This window comes from Cibotium barometz, chromosome 13, assembly GCF_041138505.1.
Source record: "Cibotium barometz isolate CiBa-2024 chromosome 13, ASM4113850v1, whole genome shotgun sequence".
Taxonomy (NCBI): Eukaryota; Viridiplantae; Streptophyta; class Polypodiopsida; order Cyatheales; family Cibotiaceae; genus Cibotium; species Cibotium barometz.
This window is the reverse complement of record NC_141058.1, coordinates 54,279,909-54,300,144: the sequence shown is the minus strand read 5'-3', so window position 1 is coordinate 54,300,144 and position 20,236 is coordinate 54,279,909. Positions and strand designations below refer to the sequence as shown.

General features: G+C 45.7%; 2 protein-coding genes and 1 pseudogene across 5 annotated transcripts; all 3 read right to left on the bottom strand.

Moving 5' to 3' along the window:
• Positions 1 to 864: 864 nt before the first annotated feature.
• LOC147632853 (pentatricopeptide repeat-containing protein At2g33680-like) lies at positions 865 to 18,389 on the bottom strand. Of its 4 annotated transcripts, XM_086807723.1 has the most exons (4): positions 17,453 to 18,389; positions 15,336 to 17,220; positions 15,146 to 15,196; positions 865 to 1,829 (listed from the first exon to the last, which is right to left on the bottom strand). In XM_086807723.1, the coding sequence occupies exon 2, from the start codon at positions 17,165 to 17,167 to the stop codon at positions 15,563 to 15,565; it is 1,605 nt and encodes a 534-aa protein (XP_086663849.1). In that variant the 5' UTR covers positions 17,168 to 17,220; positions 17,453 to 18,389; the 3' UTR covers positions 865 to 1,829; positions 15,146 to 15,196; positions 15,336 to 15,562. The 4 variants fall into 4 exon arrangements, with proteins under 4 accessions (XP_086663849.1, XP_086663847.1, XP_086663846.1 ...); XM_086807721.1 differs by having other exon boundaries at positions 15,336 to 18,389; XM_086807720.1 differs by lacking the exon at positions 865 to 1,829 and adding an exon at positions 13,997 to 14,133 and having other exon boundaries at positions 15,336 to 18,389.
• LOC147632855 (uncharacterized) lies at positions 7,630 to 8,799 on the bottom strand. The gene is made up of 3 exons (XM_086806951.1): positions 8,634 to 8,799; positions 8,366 to 8,527; positions 7,630 to 8,242 (listed from the first exon to the last, which is right to left on the bottom strand). Exons 2-3 carry the CDS (start codon positions 8,408 to 8,410, stop codon positions 7,796 to 7,798), a joined length of 492 nt encoding a protein of 163 aa, XP_086663077.1. The 5' UTR covers positions 8,411 to 8,527; positions 8,634 to 8,799; the 3' UTR covers positions 7,630 to 7,795.
• LOC147632854 (uncharacterized) lies at positions 9,095 to 10,686 on the bottom strand (annotated as a pseudogene).
• Positions 18,390 to 20,236: the final 1,847 nt, after the last annotated feature.

The following is a 20,236-nucleotide window of genomic DNA, read 5'->3' as shown; positions in this document are numbered from 1 at the left end:
TTCATTGCACAAATAACATGTCTGCACAAATAACACGTATACAAGCTCATCAGAGTGGCCGTGTCTGCACACCAAATGTTGTTGCTATTGTGCAGAAAACCCAAAATCAAACAAAAACAGTTTGAACTGACACTCCCCCGAGATGCCTACTACGAAAACTTTACAGCATGTGAATGAGCCTCAAAACACGTCCGAAACACGTAAAAATGCAATTAACGTAGTTAGCAATACACTTTATGGTATACATTCTCTAGGATAGCTCAATCTGAGATAATCAAAATAGAAACTCGAGAAGAGGACACACACACACATACACATGTACACACCCATACATGCATTAATGTAAACACACACTCTCTCTCTCTCTCTCACACACACACACACCCACCCATCCACCCACCCACATGCATTAATGCAAATGTACTCTCTCTCTCTCTCTCTCTCTCTCTCTCTCTCTCTCTCTTACACACACACACATGTATAGACCCGCACATACGTTAATGCAAATGCATACTCTCTCCCTCCACATACATATAAATTCTCTCTCTCTCTCTCTCTCTCACACACACACACACACTCTCCTACACATTACAAACTCTTACACATACACACATACACACACTCTCTATCTCACACACATACATACACATGTAAATATACATTATATATAATATTCTATTTTATTATATTTAGATATATATATATATATATATATATATCTATATATAGATATATGTGTGTGTGTGTGTGTGTGTGTGTGTGTGTGTGTGTGTGTGTGTGTGTGTGTATATATATATATATATATATATATATATACGTATATTCATAAATTTAAATAAATTTATATATACATGCATATAATTTTAACTAATTAAATTTTAATTTAGATTGGATTTTAATGGATGGAGATGTATAGCGAGGTGTACTCACTCTCAAATAAGTCCATCTTACATGTAATCTCTCTCTCTCTCTCTCTCCACCTAGTGCAAACGGCAATTGTGAATACTCTCCCTCAGAGACCTAGCCGGAAACTTCCTATGTTTTGGAGCATGTGGCATGATACATTGCAACACCCTGGGTGTGTGCTCAACTTGAGAAATTAAGTTACATTGCAGCACCCTGGGTGTGTGCTCAACCTAAGAAATTAAAAAAGTTGAGATGCGCACACATGCATCTCCTTCACACTCATCTTTGGAGTCTAAAGAAACCTCCACCTCAGACTACTACTCAAACTATAAAATATCCTCTTGTCCCAGATCTGGCAAAACTGCCTCTTATAGAAAACACTCTTGATCTCAACTCCACCAACCTATGAAACTCTACAGATGAACCACCATCCTTGGCTTCCAAAAGTACCACAACTGTTGTATCAACACTGTAACCACCAATACATCTGGGCACTAGTATGCTCATACCAACATTTCCTTACCTGTTGGGTGCCAATGCTAGGTCCTCCCTATGCAAGGTGTATTATCTGGAGCATGCTCCAGATAATACACCTTACGATACACCAAAGAAAACAATCTATCCTCCAAAGTTGTCTCCAATGAAACCTCATGTTTTGGCACGACCTCGTGTGGTGAAAATATATCCACTCACATGTCCTCGTGTGGTACCATCATCTGTGCAAGAAACAGCTCTTTTGGTGCTCAAGAAAGGGAAGATTCTTCCGCCCCAGCCCCCAACTCTCCCAATGGCTATGAAGAATCCTCCAACAACACTCCCCCAGTAGAATTGGGCTTACCCATTGCAATCTTTACGAGGCCTGGGTGATCACAATCCTTGCCCTTCGGCTTCCAATCTTGCTGGGTCGTGAACCTCGAACTCTCCTGCACCATGACCACTATTATATATTAATAGTGATGCAAGATGTAAACCAATGCTAGATAGTTGTGTAAAATAGCACTCTAAGTATGTAAGCTCAGGTTTAAATAAAACGGCTCTAGTGTGTGCAAACTGTTAGAAATTGTGCATCTCGGTGTGTTTGGGGAATACCTATTTATGGGCTTTATCCATTTATTCTCCTATTTAGTAGGTCGTGGGCTGTCAGCCAGCTCCTAGGGGCAGTCAGCCAACTTCCCATCATCACTCTAAAAGGGGCTCTCCCATATTCACTTGTTAATAATCTAAGCTATTCACAGGCACATGTTCTACACCATTTGCTGGGTGATATTGCCATTGTAAAAGCCTCTTGCTACATAACATAATGTTTATTGTCTGATGTCTCTCTCTCCTTTGCTCTCCCCCTCTCGTATGTTTTGCTTCTGCATTGTGCAACTTTATCATGGTATCAGTCGCTTAGGTGACCGGCACTTCAAGGTGGCAGTGAGTTCTCCTCATCTGTATAAAGATCTGCATTTCTGGACCACGAAGGTGCTGCGTTTTGTGCATCTTGCGACTGTGTTTTCCATCTGGCTGCTGAGTTTTCATCCTGAAGACTGCATTTTCACATTGGTGGCTGCGTTTTTCTTCCAGGGGTGCTGTGCTTCAGCTTTGGTGGCGGTGTTCCCTGCTTGGGGCTGCATTTTCTTGTGCTTCAGATTTGGTGGCATCGTTTCCCTGTTGGGGCTGTGTTTTCTTCTCCTACCGCTATCTTCTCCATCAGTTGGTGCTGTTGCTGGTGGTGCATGGGCTGTGTTCAGCCCTGGGCAGCAGTGGAGGTTCTCTTGCTCATTGTGTTTCAGCCTTTCCTTCGCTTAAGAGGGGGCTGTTGGTCCTGTGCTTCCGCGGTGTTGGCATTTGGAGCAGAGCCCTGGACAGCAGTTGGTGGTCCTCTTCTTTGCGTGTGGAGCGCCACAGACTTGTGGCATCTTCAGCCTGCCTCTTCTTCGATGGATCTACCTCCTTTGTGGGTGTTTTCCAGCAAGTTTTGGTGGACTGTTTGCTACTGTCCAGCCCCTTTCTCTCTCAGTTTTGAGAGGGCGCTGTTTGTTCCTCGCACCTCGTTCCATTGGAGAAGTGTTGGAGATTGGTTGTGAAGTGTTCAGATCATCACTGGCACAAAGGCTTGCTTGCAGAGGTGTGCTATTTCTGTGGATATGGGTTCCCTCTTGGAGGAGGCATCTATCCTTGTTTCTCAAGAGCAGGTGAGGTTCCCTCCTAGTGGACAGGATCAGGCACTCGCTATAGTGCAACATATAGGACGGTGTTACTGCCTTCTGGAAAGCAAGTTCATTTGGCGAAGGATTGCAGGACCAAAGGTACAACCAAGGTCAGGACCAAGTTTTCAAAGATGGGAAATGCTCATATACAGGATGATGACTCTAATACTTTGTGTCCTCAAGGCTGCAAAAGCCAGGGAGGACCTGGATGGTCAGCTTCTATAGTTATAAAGATAGTTCTGCCCCATGTGCTTCCAGCCAGAGGAGGCTTGTGGGCGGTAGAGGGGGCTATTAGTAGCTCCATTTCTGGTGCATGGGATCTGTGAGTCGGAGTTCCAAGCATTAAAAATATCTGGCGAGACAAGTTCATTTTGGAGCTATGGACTGGATGTGTTCCAAGTCTATTGCTTGGTGTAGCACGGATAATGGACTGGATGTTCCAAGTTCATTGTTCGAGTTTTTTTGGGGCGTGATGTGTTCACAGTCCACTGTTGGGGGATAATGGGCACGGCGTGTCCAGCAGCTCATCATTTTATTCTTGGAGTCGGAGGCAAGCAAAATTCCTTGCTATTCATGGTGGCATTTTGTTTCGAGGAAACGGGTTGGCAGGTGCTCTTTCTGAGGTGTATCCGGTATTGCGCAGTACTAGAGTGTCCATGGTTGCATCTGTTAGAAGTCATCTCCTGTCTAGATTTATACACCAGGGCCTTTGTTGTGGGTGTGCCCGCCCTTATGAGGTGTTTTATCATTTTTCCTCACTCCCCGTGTTTTTCCCCTATTTTTTCCCATTTTTCTGAGGCTTGGGAGGGTTGCCAGAGGATGCCAGGAGCACTCCAGTGCTGGCCGACTGTATGTTCATCAGTCGTGGGCTACTGGGCTGCTGGCCGACTGGATTTCCTCAGTCGTGGGCATTCATCTGCTGGCTGACTGCATTTATGCAGTCGTGGGACCTATTCAGCAGTCGTGGGCACTTTATCTGCTGGCCGACTGCCCTCCCAGGGATGTATATATAGGCCCCTAGCCCCCATACCTTATTTGTATCATATTCGGGATCTTCTTGTGTATATAGAGCAGAGTTACACGCCTACATCTCTCTCTCTCTGGTGCTGTTTTTCTGCCTGCGTTTTTTGCCAGATCTGGTCATCATCTCCGCTGCGTATTCTGACATGGTATCAGAGCCCTAGGCTCTAGATAGGTCTTGGGATTTGAGTGAGCGAGAGGGGGACTGTTTTGTGGCTGATTGGTGGACTGTTTTGGGCTGATCGGGAAGAGAAGGTGCAAGAGGAAGGCGGGCTGATTTGCTGGACAGCCACTTGCAGGTTTTAGTTCTTCTTTGTTCCCACCCACCCACCCTTTTCAGAGTACATCCCCGTTATGGCAGATCTGTTTGAGATGGCCGAGAGACATGTGAAGATCCCGACACTCCCCACGTTCCCGGTGGACCGTCAGTTGGACGGGAGCAACTACGGCATATGGAAGGTGATGATGGAATCTGTTCTGGAGTCTTACGACCTCGCCGATTTCGTCGTTGTTGGTGTTCCACGGCCGGAAGTAGAGGAAGGGGAGTTACCGTCAACCCGAAAGGACCGGGAGGCCCAGACACAGATGTGGGATCGTGTCAACGCCAGGGTCCGTTCGTTTATTTTCCTCAACTGCACACCACAAGTAATCAATCATGTAAAGCACATGACGCTGGCCAGAGGTATATGGCAGCATTTGGCCTCACTTTACAACAGGGTATCGCCCATGAAGAGGATTTCCTTGGAAGTACAGATGCGGGTTATGAGCCCTGCAAAGTCGTCGACGATGCGGGAGCATATTAACAAGCTGCAGGCTCTTCAGCAGGAAGTTCTTCAGGCTGGGAAGGAGATATCTTCAGAGGACATGGCCATAACGTTGCTGTCGCACTTGCCCTCTTCGTACTCAGCATTTTACTCGTCGTTGATTACCAGTGGCAGGCTCAACACCATCACGTGGGAGGAGCTTGTGCCCATGGTCCTGGACCAGGAGGAACGATTCACGAACCCTCCTCAGGGTGGAGGTTCGGAGGCCTTTACTGGCCAACGGTCGAAAGGCCGTAACTCGGGCAAAGGGAAGGCTTCATCGGAGAAGTCTTCTGAGAAGAAGTCCGACGCTGACCGCAAGAAACTGAAGGCATAGAGGACCTGTAATGATTGTAGCGAGAAAGGCCACTACTGGAGGCAGTGTCCCAAGCGGAAGACCGAGAAGGGTGAAGATTCCTCAGCAGCAATCATAAAGACTCCGGCTTTTGTGCACCTGGAGGTGGTGGACACCGATGTTTCATTTTCTTCAGGCAGGGAGGAGATTGGAGGACTCTCCGCAACGGATACTCGGGAGTGGATTCTCGATAGTGGTGCTTCCAGGCACATGACTCCTTCCCGTTCCGGTTTACAGGATCTCTGCAAGCTTTCTGGTCATATTCTTTCTGGTGATACGTCCACTATCCCAGTTCACAGTGAGGGCAGGATGGAGATAGTTCCCGATGGCAGAGGGGGGAAGCATTCCTCCCAGGTGTTGTATGTTCCGGCACTTGGTTTTCATCTGTTGTCAGTGCATCAGGTTTGCAAGACTGGCGTACGGGTCGAGTTTGATGAGCATTTTGTTGCTCTCCGAGACAAAGCAACAAGCCAAGTGGTTTGGGAAGGTGGAGTGGAGAATGGAGTTTACAAGCTTTCAGCACTCTCTCTCCCAGGTCCTCAGGGTTGTGATGAGTGGCAGTCTGGTAATGGCCACTCAAGTGTGGATACGCTGCAGGTGCGGGCTTTCCGAGACCAGATGGTGGATAGCTTGCCAGTAGATGGCAGCAGTTGGCAGGAACTTTCCAGTACTGATGTTGGTAGTTCTTGTGTTTGTGAGTCAGAGGAAGCTGAACAGGTCACTTATGCTCTGATGTCTCGTCGTGTTCGGGACATAGAACTTCCAGTAGTTGAGGATGTTCTTTCCACGGGGACCTTTCGGAAAGCCAGGCAGGTGACAGGTGCTTACTTGCAGAAGGAGGTGGTTTCTCCAGGCTTTGTGGTTCCGGATTCAGAGGGGGTGGTTGACAGGTTTCATCAGGTTTCCAGGACTTGTTTGTGCACCGTAACAGGTGTTGATCCTTGTGAGCAGTGTGATGTCTCTGTGACTCAGGAGCTGTATGGTTCATTGATCTGGTTGATGGACATCAGATTGGACGGGAGCTTCCTGATGAGGCGGTTGAGCTCATGGTTGCGGATGACTCTTTGGGAGGCAGGATTGCGTTTCCTGTGGTTTCTGCGGCATGCGAAGGATCATGGACTCTTGTACACAGGAGGGGGATTGTTGGATGGAGTCCGACTCCACGGTTGGAGTGACTCGGTTTGGGGAGGAGATCCGGACACGAGGAGATCTACTTATGACCCAGGAGCAGTTTTACGGAGCAGCAGGAGGTTGCATAGCAGGCTTGGGCTTCCACTGGAGGAACCCATGGTCATCCAGAGGCACTTTGTTCGTGAACAGATCGTTGCTGATGACATCTTGCTAGAGTTCTGTTCGACGGAGGACAGTACGGTGGACCTCTTCACGAAGTCGCTCTCTCAGGACTTGCTCGGGCGGCACCCCAGCTCCCTGTGGTTGGTTTCACAGCCAGGAGCTGAGAGGGGGTGTTAGAAGTCATCTCCTGTATAGATGTATACACCAGGGCCTTTGTTGTGGGTGTGCCCGCCCTTATGAGGTGTTTTATCATTTTTCCTCACTCCCCGTATTTTTCCCCTATTTTTTCCCATTTTTCTGAGGCTTGGGAGGGTTGCCAGAGGATGCCAGGAGCACTCCAATGCTGGCCGACTGTATGTTTATCAATCGTGGGCTACTGGGCTGCTGGCCGACTGGATTTCCTCAGTCGTGGGCATTCATCTGCTGGCCGACTGCATTTATGCAATCGTGGGACCTATTCAGCAGTCGTGGGCACTTTATCTGCTGGCCGACCCCCCTCCCAGGGATGTATATATAGGCCCCCAGCCCCCATACCTTATTTGTATCATATTCGGGATCTTCTTGTGTATATAGAGCAGAGTTACACGCCTACATCTCTCTCTCTCTTGTGCTGTTTTTTTGCCTGCGTTTTTTGCTCTTGTGTTCCCAGATCTGGTCATCATCTCCGCTGCGTATTCTGATAGCATCTTCATCAACTTATCTTCTTCAAACTCTTGCACGCTATGAGTTGCAGAGGGGGTGTTAGACATTGTGCATCTCAGTGTATTTGGGGCAAGGTGGTTCCAAACGTTATGTACTGTACGGATCCGTACGTACTATACGTTGTTTGGTACGGAAAAAAAATTTTAAGGTACGTAAAAATACGTACCATTGGTAAAAATACATAAAAATACATAAAATCTCAGAAATTTCAGCCACCTACATTAAATTTCAGTCCATGTCCACATTGACATATAAAACTTTCGAAATAGACACAACAAGGTCAAAAACCTACTAATTCAAAAGTGAGAAATTAGAATCACACAGCCGTCAATCATACTTAATAAGTTAAATCGTACTTAATACTTAATACTTATTACTTAAGACAAGTCACATTGTCACAAGTGAGTCGTGACAACTCACAATTCACATCAAAAAATGATGAAATTTGAAAATGAGTCTATGAATAATGACAAAATGTGCCATGTCCATACAACACCAAATCAAAACTAAGGTAATCCAAATCAAAACTCATCATCCGATGAGGATGATGACCCTGGAGAATCAAGCATATAACCCTCCGTGATGACATTGCCCTCGTCATCAAACTCAGGCCCTGTCATCATGGGCACAGGTGGGTGGGCTGCCTCAGATGTCCCTGTCCCTGTCTCTGCATCATCCTGCTGGGTAGTGTGAATGAGGCGAACGGCCTCATTCGCACGTGCTCGAGGAGTCTGAATAGGCAGCTTCCCTCTTCGGGCGCCTCTCCGGCCAGAACTCTCTGCATCTGCAGGTCCCTCATGTAGCTGAATTTTATAAGCCCGGGCTCTCGATCTCGTCACCCGCCTGTCTACACTCTCCAGCTCTCTATGCAGGAGGCAAAGAATCTCGTCCTGCTCATCTCTCAACCGTTGCTCTGCCTCATCAATGGTGGTAGGATCTGGGACCAGCTTGACACGTGTTGGATCCACCTATTCAACGTAAAACCAAAGAGAACGCGGAGTGTCAACGACTCAACTTTTTGTATACTATAGTATAAAAGCTATGTAAATGGGAGGCCAATCCCCATAAGAGAATGAATAGGATAAACTCACCTGTTTTGGGGTGCCCAAAGCATGATAAGCTCGTACGAGCTTCATGTTGGCCCTACAATAGACCAGTCTCTCTAGTTGAGAGGTGCTCAAACGATTGCGTATCTTTGTATGTATGAGCGAGTAAGCGCTCCAGTTGCGCTCACAAGCACCTGCTAAACAATCCTACACTCCAATTCAAAAAAAGTGCTTCATTCATGTGAGCTCGGCAATTCCCAATAAGCTTCACAAGACTAGTTCATAGTCCATAGTACATACATGATATACATACCTGAGATAGCACTCGCAGAGCTATATCTGTAAGCTGTGAAAGACCCTGTCTTCCATAGTTTTGCCACCAAGTAAGAGGAAGCTTGGTGGCCTCTGGTCTAAGAGCAACAACTCTAGCAAATGAGGGTCCCAAGTTGTTGACCCAGCTGCAGAGCTCCGCATCAATCTCCAATTACTGCTCCACATCAAACATACTATTAATGTACCTATCTCGTAAGGTGAGCAGCTCCCTATCATGAAAGAGAAGTGGCGTCTTGTAGAAAGGATGGAGGAATGCAGCCATCCCATGAATGGGGCAACTCATATACCCCCATCGATAATCCACAATAGCCAATATATCATCTCGACTGTAAGAGTAAAATAAACAGAGAAGTAGAGCCATTAGTAAGTCAAGACTCAAGAATCAAGATTTTGTAATCGGCCATCAAGAATCAAGATTTTACTTACCAATTCTGTGTCAGGGACGTACAGGCTGCAATATGACTCTTTATCTGCATGAAGAGGTGGTACACTAAGCCCAAAGTGGAGCCCTCCATGTCTGTGACTCGCAGAAGTACAAATACTGGCTGCAAAGCCACTAAGAGAGTTTGCACATCCGTCCAGAGGGTCTCATCCAGTATCCGTCTCTGTATGTATTTGGTGGGCTCTGTCTGTGAATGATACATATCTCTCCACTTTGGATCCACAACTGTCTGTAATAGTGGATCTCTCAATTTGAAAAGCCTGTGTAGCACCAAATACATATAGGCAAATCTTGTCTTGGATGGCCGCACCATATCTAGGTTGCTGTGGCTCCTAAAGATAGCCAATGCCTGCTGCTTCTTTCTGAAGAATGTAGTGATCTTCGTGGCATCAGAAACTGTGGGTTGCACCCAACTCAGCTTGCCTATGTCCTCCATAAGCAATCAAGGCAATGGGCTGCACAGGGAGTCCACACAATGCGAGGAAACTCCGCCTCCACCATGTCTCCCATTGCCTTGCAATTAGCAGCATTGTCTGTTACAACCTGCATCACATTCTCTGGACCAACCTCAACAATTGCCTGGCGAATATGCTCATAGATACTCTCAGCAGTGATGTGTTCGCCTGCCTTCCCAGCATCCACAGCACGTAAGAAATACGTACCAAGACATGAAGAGACAAGAATATTGATGATGTGTCGTCGCCGTGTGTCACTCCAGCCATCTGAAATGATAGGCAACCAAATTGTTGCCAACCTGCTTTCACTGGCACCAATGCCTTGTCTATCAAGGCCTTTTGCTCATCAAGCATCGTGGTGCGCATCTTTTTGTACTCAAGCCCTGACCATGACTCCGTGTGTCCAACCTGGGCTATAGCTCTGACCATCCTCTTCCATTGGTCAGTCCTCAAAACATTGAAGGAGATATTGCACTCTATGAGAGTGCGAGCAATCTCCATCTCAGCCACCTTTTGCCTTTCTTTGACCCAAGACTGTGCATGCACACGAGAAGGCAAGGTGGTTTGCCTTTCCGTATATGTATCACCCTCATTCTCATCTTGCATGACAGAAGGCCTCTTTCTGGCAGACGATGCCTGCTCAGAAGAGGCAGGCTGAGATTCATCAACCTGCGTGGATGGACTGGCCAAGTCCCCAAGAGGAGCATCATGAAGCGCATCCTGTGTCTCTCATGTGCCTCTTCCTCTTCCAGCTGCCCCCATTGCAGGGAAATTTTCAGCAATCAACTGATCTCTCAATGCTTGTGGCACTCTCTTGCACCCTGCACAATTGTTGGTGGTGCCAATGCCTGTGAGGTGCTTGATGACACGAGTAATTGTACTCGTGAGGGTGAAATTGCAGTACTTGCACTGCCATTGTCGAGTGCCACTACTTGCCTGCCCTGGAGTAGTCACAATGCGAATGACGTTTGTGTGCTCCTTCCAGTATGGGTTCTCTCGCTTCGGCATGATTGCTCTGACAAATTCAATGCACAATGCCATACAATTTCAATCAGGATTCAGCAATCATGCAATGCATAATATTTAGTGGGCAGCTCAGGTGAGAGTGAGAGTGAGAGTGAGAGTGAGAGGGAGAGGGAGAGGGAGAGAGAGAGAGAGAGAGAGAGACTTGAAGAAGAGAGGCGCTGAGAGCTCAGTGCACGGTCCACAGATGGTGGGCTAAGGATCTGAGAGAGAGAGAGAGAGAGAGAGAGTTATGTTGCTGCCTTGGGGGCCTGAGCAAGGGTGGGTGGGGAAAGGGGGGGCCAACAGCAGGCGAACACAGAAGGGAAGGCGAACATGCGAGGCCCGGGAGGGAGGCGAATTGAAGGGAAGGTGGTGGCAACAGTAGCGAAGAGAGAGACTGTAGAGGCCCTTACCGGAAGGTGTACGCTGTACGGCGGAGTCCAGACGCTATCGCAGGCGAAACCCGAAACCACCACACGCTGTACGGAGTCCAGACGGTATCGACGAAACCCAAAAAAAAAGATACGGAGTCCAGACACTATTGCAGGCGAAACCCAAAACCACACACACACACACAAAACGTACGGATCGATCCGTACGTACGGATCCCCGTACTGTACGGATGTACGGTACGGATTGGATCCGTACGTACGTTTTGATCCTACCTTGATTTGGGGAATACCTATTTATGGGCTTTATCCATTTATTCTCCTATTTAGTAGGTCGTGGGCTGTCGGCCAGCTCCTAGGGGCAATCGGCCAACTTCTCATCATCACTATAAAAGGGGCTCTCCAATATTCACTTGTTAATCATCTAAGCTATTCACAAGCACATGTTCTACACCATTTGTTGGTTGATATTGCCATTGTAAAAGCCTCTTGCTACATAACATAATGTTCATTGTCTGATGTCTCTCTCTCTCCTTTGCTCTCCCCCTCTTGTATGTTTTGCTTCTGCATTGTGCAACTTTATCACGAACAAGACAGTGCATCGGTTAAGTGCTTGCAATTTAGCCACAATAATGTTCTCCCAAAGCCAAAGACACCGAGAGCAGTCTGCTGTTACTAGCATGAGTGAAGGGGTGCTGAAGGGGCAGAAGCTACTTGACAGTCATTTCCAAACCTTGATCATTGCCTACTGAGAGTGGCCACACTGCCAAAGGTAGATCTAGCACTCCAGTCATGCTGAATAGGCAAAGAAGGAGCCACTACAGTATTCAGGTCTAGCTGAGAAGCCAAGCCAACACCTGGTTCCCATGGCAATCGGGCCACAAGGATGCCAAGAGCAGTCTGCTGCTAATAGCATGGGTGACGAATCATTGTGCCAACTGCACTATAAAATCCCATCACATTAAAATTATTTATTTAGACAATCAAAAGAAAGAGAGAAAAAGTATCAAAACACACGAAGGTGCACTCAAGCATGTTATGCATATGTGCATGTGTGAATGTGATAAAATTGTGCACCACACTGAAGACCGGACTGGTTGGCCTCCCCCCTTGTAATCTTTAATGTCTCAGCTTGCATCAACCATACCAGGCCGATAATCTCACCGCTCGCGCTAATACCAAGTCACAAGTCACGTCAACCAATTTTTTTTAAAAATATGGAACTGGCTCTTGGAAAGAATCCAAGGTCATCTGGTCAACGCTGTTTGACGCAAGTCAAACCCTGGTCTCAATGCTGGTCAAACCTGAGCAGACTGGTCACCTACAATCAAACTCTTCAAAAATGGTCAAAATGGTGAGAACTCGCCCAAAACTGCTAAGCCCATAAGCAACCAGTGGCATCAACCCATGCAAAGTGACAATTCATTAATAATGAGCTTTAGGCTATTGTTATGATAACCTTGGCATTGCTTTTCCTCTTTTGCATTTATCTTTGCTTGGGTTTTTAATTTTGCTTTTGTGCTGCTTTCTGGGTCTATACTGAATCAACTCAAAAGACCATCCTTCAAAACTTTTCCATTTGATTGCAATATCTTTATTTGGCTTGCCTCTCCCACTGATGCACACTGTTTCTAATTAGTTACCTGAGCATGTCTCGTGACGAAAGCTGTGCCAAACTTCATCCTCCTCCATGCTTGGCAGAATCTGGAACAAGGCGGCTTTTTAGCCAGCCTTGCCCCTGTTTGCACAAATGTGTGCCGGTTATGGCTGATGTGGCAAGTCCCTACAGCTGCCCATTGCTGTAAAAATTAAATCATGGCACATCCCTCCAGCTGCCCACGGCTGGAAGGATTACAGACTAAGACAACTGATAGTCCTAGGTGCTCTCTCCCTTCTTTGATCTGTCCAACAGCACCCATGGTCTGTTTATGGAATTGGCTGCCCTGCTTAATATTCAATGTTGTGATTTCCTTTGCTTCCAGCATTTACTCCATCTTCATTAGTATTTTAGCCTTCATTAATCTACAGGGTTAAAAATTGGTCATTTCACACATTGCCAGAATATATAACATTTTTTTCAATGCAAATAAGCATTGTGACTGATTGGGCTTGCCCATTCATTGTTGCAAACACTTTTCTCAGATCTTCATCTTCCCGTGTGTGAGGGCAAAAGGACGGAAGGACCAGATATACGAGAGATCAGAGTAAAACACACAGCATGAAATATGTGAGTGAATATATATAAAAGGGTGAGTGCAGATATGTACAAGAGCCTCATATGTGAGGTTACTCTAAGCAGAAAGAAGACCAGTGCTGAAGCAGAGAAGACGTCGGAGCTGAAGCACAGTCAATGACGAAGGCTCACATCGATGTGAGGCAAAGCACTCCGAGGTGATAGTGGCAGTGGAAAAAGGTAATGTCGATGACGATGATGGTGGTGCAGTCTCTGATGACACGGGTGTTGCGTACTTGAAGCAGAGAGGGCTGCCGTCCCGAGCGGTGCAAGCTCTGGTGACACGGGTGCTACGTACCTGTAGCAGAGAGGGCTGCCGTCCCGATGTGTAGTAGAGAGGGCTGCTGTCCCGATGTAGCAGAGAGGGCTGCTGTCCCAAGGGCAAAGCACTCCGAGGTGATAGTGGCAGTGGAAAAAGGTAATGTCGATGACGATGATGGTGGTGCAGTCTCTGATGACACAGGTGTTGCGTACCTGAAGCAGAGAGGGCTGCCGTCCCGAGTGGTGCTGGTGACACGGGTGCTGCGTACCTAAAGTAGAGAGGGCTGCCGTCCCGATGTGTAGTAGAGAGGGCTGCCGTCCCGATGTAGCAGAGAGGGCTGCTGTCCCAAGGGCTGTGCCAAAACGCACAAGATATGCTAAAGGTAAGCACGGATGTGAGCCCTGATGTATGCGCTGAAGAAGGCTGAGATAAACGCTGATTATAAACCCTGACGTAAGCCTGATATAAGCGCAGATGTGGGCTGATATAAAATGCTGATGTATGCTGCAGCGAAACGCAGATGATTGCTGAAGCAAAGCGCTGATGTAAGCTGATGTATAAACGCTGATGTATGCGCTGATGTAGGCGCTGACATATGCTGAAGTAAAATGCAGATGTGGAGCAGAAGAAGGCCTGATGTAAGCGCCAAGAAACAGCCTGATGTAAGGCTGATGTGAGCCCTGCAGAAGGCAGCCTGGACCAGCAGAGGAAAACGCAGATATGAGTCCCTGCTGAAGGCGGCCAGATGGTACCTGATATGGCGATGAAGTGGTACATGAATGATGAGGTATAGGCAATGCTATATATAGTGAAGGGGGGGTGCCGGTCGGTCACCATAAAGGTGTATGCAGCCAAGACAAAAAAACCCAAAAATATAAAATATAAAATATCCAGAAAGTCCCTTTTTAGGACTGGAAAAAGTGCTGTTTCTTTACACCGTGAACAGATTCTCTCTCACCATTTCAATCTCTAATGGAGAATCTACCAAACATGATCAATACTGATCAGTTCTCAGAACAGCTCACAAGCTGCTACTCAGATATTAATGATAAACCATTAACACACATTCTAAGATATCACTGTCGAGGATTTAATGACAAATGAGAGTGCACTCCATTCCAAAATAAGACTTGCAAGGAAAGCATAGCAACCAAAAAGTAGCTAATAAAGATTGGATTCAACTTTCAATTTCCGTGGGGGATCAACCCACCATGACACTGTGCCTGTCAAATCAGCCCACCATCACATTTTCAATTTCTGTTACAGGACAAGCCCACTGTCAAACCTGTGGGGACAATAAGGGACATGACTTCTACACAGACCAACGCCCCCCCCCCCCCCCCCCCCCCCCCCCCCCGCCCCTCCTTTTCTTTCCATGGTTTTTCTCCAAAAGCAGCCAGCCATGGAGGTAACAATATCCCCCTAAATCCCTTTTCTTGCATAGGTTTTGATAGTTTGATGTGAGTATCATTCTCTGTTTAGTAATAGAAGAGCCTTTTCTAGAGCAAGAAAAGCACCCGCATTGTAAATTTGTATGTGCTTAAGCAGCATTGGTCACAAACTTAAGGTTGCTTAAACCATGTTGGTTGGCAAAGTCAGAGACTGACCCTTTTAAATATGGTCACTAAGAACTTACCCAAATAAGCAACAGCAATAAATATTTCTAAATGAAAGGATGCAGAAAAGGAAAATAAGGAATAACTTACAAGTCAATTTTTCGTAGGCAAACACTGAAGATGGCTCCCTTTATGGTCTTCCTGAATTCCAAGACCACAACCTTAAGCTCTATTAGTAAAATTCCGAAAACATCATAATCTAAAGCAGAAGCATGCATGCGCAACCAGAAAACTAACAAATTTTCATGAAAAACACACAACATTCTGCACAAACTCTTACCAAGAAAATATGGCCTGCCAAGTGCCAAAAATCCAGTTGAATGCAGCCTGGACTTGGCATCCACGCTGAACATTCAAGCAGCTTGGAGAGTGATGAGACACAACCAGCGCAGTTACACCAGGCGTGCTGAAGTGGAGACAATGCAATCCTGCTGTCTTCCACCGAATTTGTCTTCTATTCAACTCTTCTCGTTGCAAGCTATGTGCTTGATTTCTTATCCTTATTACCTATGCCTCATCTTCTGAGCCCCCAGCTGCTGCAAAAATGTTTAACAGCAGCACAAAGGCTGAAGCATCATGCCATTCACACTCTAGCAAATTCTCAACAACACATGTTGCTAGTTGGGCGTGGCCATGTAACTTGCAAGCATTAAGCAAAGCCCTCCATACAACCACACTAGTATTGAGAGGCAATTGCTTGATTAATTCCTCAGCATCATCCACATGCCCCATCCGAGCCAACAAGTCCACCATACATACCAAATGATCTGCTGCTGGTATAATTTGTCGGTCTCTAACCATAGAGTTGAAAATATAAAAGCCCTCGTTTACTAAGCCAGCACGGCTACATGCAGACAAAATGCTAAGAAAAGTGATGTCGTCAGGCTTGGCATCTATTCGTTGCATTTTCTCAGCAAGTAACAGGCTTTCTCTCACATTACCATGTAGAGCGTAACCTGATATGATAGCATTCCATGAGACAGTATCCCGACAAAGCAATTTGTCAAAGACCAGATGTGCATTATGTATGTCTCCACTCTTGGCATACATGTCAATGAGAGCATTGGCAACAAAAACGTCCATTTCATTACCAGTTTTGACAATCTTAGAGTGGATCTGCATACTTTGTTCCAGGTGTCCAACAACAGAACATGCAGCAATGATACTAAGAAACGTAACTTCATTTGGTTGCACCCCCTCCTGCTCCATTTTGCATAGGAGTTTGTTGGCTTCATCTATGTCCTCACTTCTGCTATAACCTGCAATCATTGCAGTCCATGAAACAACATCTTTACCCGGCAGTCTATCCAACACTCGTCGGGCATCTTCTAGTCTTTCACAAGTAACATACAAATCAATGAGAGAATTACCCACAGACACATCAAGGGCTAGTCCACTCCTTATAATGTCCATATGGATGCCTTTGCCGCGTTCAAGATCCCCAATGGTGGCACATAATTTGAGAATGCTAACAAAAGTCACATGGTTTGCACGGTTCACCATATTGAGATAGAGTTTGAATGCCTCTTCTACAATTCCATGTTTGGCATAACCTACAACCATTGCATTCCATGAGACTATATTACGTACCTGCATTTTATTGAACAGTTGGCATGCATCATCTATGCCACCACATTTGCAATACATGTCAATTAAAGTGTTTTCCAAGGCTGTGTTAGGAGTGAGCCCACAATTGATCAAGCTGGCATGGAGTCGCCTTCCCAGACCCAGATTATTTGATATCGTGCATGCACCAAGTATGCTTACAAAAGTCACCTCATCTGGCCCCAAGCCTTCACATTCCATTTGATGAAACAATTGAAAAGCCTCCTCAACAAGCCCATGCTTAGCATACCCAGTAATAAGGGCTGTCCAGGTAACTACATCCCTGTCAGGCATGGTTTGAAACACTTGGAGTGCATCTTCCACATCATCGGATTTGGCATACATGTTGACGAGTGCATTCCCAACGAAGACATTGATGTTGACCCCATTTTTTATCATGTAGACATGGATCATCCTCCCAGCTTCAAGGCTTCCAAGGTTGGCGCAAGCGTTGAGGATGCTGAGGAAGGTGAAATCGTTAGGTGAAACGAGTCCGCCAGACTGCATTTGTTGAAACAGTACCAGGGCTTCTTCAGCATCATCTCCATGGTGGGCATAGCCTGCAATCATGGCAGTCCAGGACACCACATTATGATGGGGCATGTTGTCAAAGACTGCTCTGGCATCATGGATGTGTCCGAATTTTGAGTACATATCAACAAGGGTGGTCCATAGAGAGATGGTCACATGGGACCCACATTCGATGAGGTGCGCATGGACAAGCCTGCCCTCTACAAGACCCATTATGCTAATGCAACTCTGCAAAAGCCAGATGTAAGAAGAGGGCTTTACCTGGGCACCTTCTTTTTGAAGACAATCCAGCATGTAGAGTGCTTCTTTTAGATGCCCCTGCTTGCAGAGTGTTTTGAGTCTTGCCTTAGTATCCTCATGCAGAAGGGGCCTCCTTTTAGGAATAGCATCCATTTCGGGCACGTTTTGTAGGTTGCAGTCTGCTACCCTGCAGTCTTCTTCTGGAATTCCAAAGCGAGCATTCAAATTTCAAATATCATCTTATTTTATGATCGCGAGGTTGGAGAACACTTAATTAGAGGAACAAATTATAAGTGCAATCTTGCAGTGCTATAAACCGGGTCTCTCGAGTACTGCAAGAGGCTTCGCTTTTGAATCAACCTGCTTTAGCCTGGTGGCCTAAAAAGATCATTAAATTTGATCTGCAGCAGGCAATGCTGAAATGTGAAGGGTGCAGTGGGTTTTTAGCTTGAGAGAACTACGGTTAAAGTTAGGTTTGGTAAAATCAAGCTCTGGTTCTATTTTGGAGCACTCTATGGCCATGTCCATCTTCAAGCACTGTTATGGCCATCTTGTTTCTGCGTTTGCTGATTTCTTGTGCTCATTGTATGGCTTCGGTTCTTATTGAAACCATACAAAAATTTACACAAAAAGCTAAATGAATATGAAAGAGTACATTGTCCGCAGATCACTCCTAAAATTATTATTTTTTTAATGACAACTGGAATTATATTAACTGAAAAAAAGAGAACAAAAACAGACCATAAGGTCTAGCCTGGGATTACATCAAAGCTTCTTCTAAGAAACTTAACTTTAATTATGTTAGCATATTCTTCACTGTCATAAGGTTGAGAATGTAATTCCGCAAATCTGAGTCTTTAATCAAGAGATCCACCTCTTTATTTGCCACCAAACCATCTTGAAACCTGCGTTCTTCTGAATTTCATTGATTTTCTCTTGGAAGCACAGTATACCAATGGATGAATCACTCCTAGAAATCAAGCACTACATAGGTAACAAATAAGAAAGCAAAGAGAGGTTTTAACAGAAGCAAACATGAGCTTACACAAAACTACAATTAATTTTCAAGAAACCCTACCATGGCTAAAGCTTTGTTATGGAAAAAAAACTTTTGTTTGGTGAGCATGGAGATAATTTGGTTGTTCACAATGTAACCTCCTCTTTGGGCACTTGCACTCTTTGCAAATGGGTCCTCAACCTTGCCTCCTTTGTTGCTTTGCAAATGGGTCCTCAACCTTGCCTCCTTCATTGCTTTGCAAATGGGTGGGGTGCAAAGAGAGAGACAGCTATGGAAAGAAGCATGTAACAAGAAGAAGAGAAAGCATGTAACAAGAAGCATGTAACAAGAAGAAGAGAAAGCATACAAACCACAAGTGCAAGAAGACTCAAATCAATTGTGAGAATGTGTTTTCTCGTTAATCAAAATGTCTTATATATAAGACTCTTTTGTACAATGCCTAGCCACCCAAATGATGTCTAGGGGCCCAATAAGTTAGTTTATGCCAATTTCCATTACCAGCATTATACAAGTCATAAACTCACTATTTGACTATCTTCTAGCATTACACAAGTCGTAAGCTCGGAGATTTTCCATAATCTTTACATTAGGCGCATTGTATGGTACAAAAATATGGCTTGAAGATGTTGTTGTGCGTTTTAGAATAATGTTAGCCATTGTGGTTAACATACCCCTCTCCTAATCACGGTTTCCTTCTCGAAATCGGTAGTGAAGCTTCAAGGACACTGGTGGTAGAAGCCGTTGAAGATTCAATAGAAGTCGAAGTGGGACTTTCATGTTGTTCGATGATTGGCTTTGTAAGATGTCCAGAAGGTTGTCTCAGTCATATCTTCGAAAAATGAGCAAGCGTCATCCACTGTACTCGCTTATAATAGCCAAGTACTTGGTGAAGTGTGGGACCCTTGTTGATGTCAAAGGCCATGCCCTGTTGTCCTTTATAAAATGCATGCCAATCAGGGAGCTCAACTAAGATAAGCCTGAAAAAGCAGATGGTTTACGACCATATCAAGGTCTGGCATAACAGCGTAATCTTGGATGATTTTCTACATTGTGCGAAGCATCCATTCTTCATGTAGGAGTATGAGTGGTTGAGATGGAGGAACCCCTGAGAAATTGAAAGAGGTCCCAAGCCCATCTACGTTTGATTGAGAAATAAATAGGACTGATCTAGAGATACCTTAGAGCATAGCAGTACTCTTTCCAACACTTGGCCTTGAGAAGGTAAGGTCATCTCCACATAGGTTGCTCCCTTATGAGGTCGTGTGTTATTGACGCTACCTTGGCCTATGGTCGTTTTGTATCTCCCATAGTCCCTCTCGCGAGATGAGATCTAGATCACTAATTGAACATATATTCCAAATAAAGCTTGATAAGGCATATATCAAGGCGATCAGTGATCCTATTGGTGTCGGGGGTAGGGTCTGGGCATTGCCTGGTCTAGGATTCTCATGGCTCTATCAATATCAATCCCATCGAGAGAATCACACCAGTTGAATGGGCGATCAGGATCTCAAGTGTTGGCTTCATTGATTGATAAAATTCGAGGGCCTCCATGTATTCTTCCTCGAATTTGTCTTGGGGGTAGGCCACATGCACCGTGTCGAAGAGGTGGCACTTTGTTGGTGCGCATTAGTTGCAGTTGTTTCCAAATTCTATGGTACAAGACAAGGATGCTGCACTACTAGCCTTGCATTGAGATGGCAATAGGCCTTATCCACGGCATGCCAACCGTGTGTGTGCATCCACTGAATGGCCCTGTTGGATGATGTCAGTGGAAGCGGGGTGGT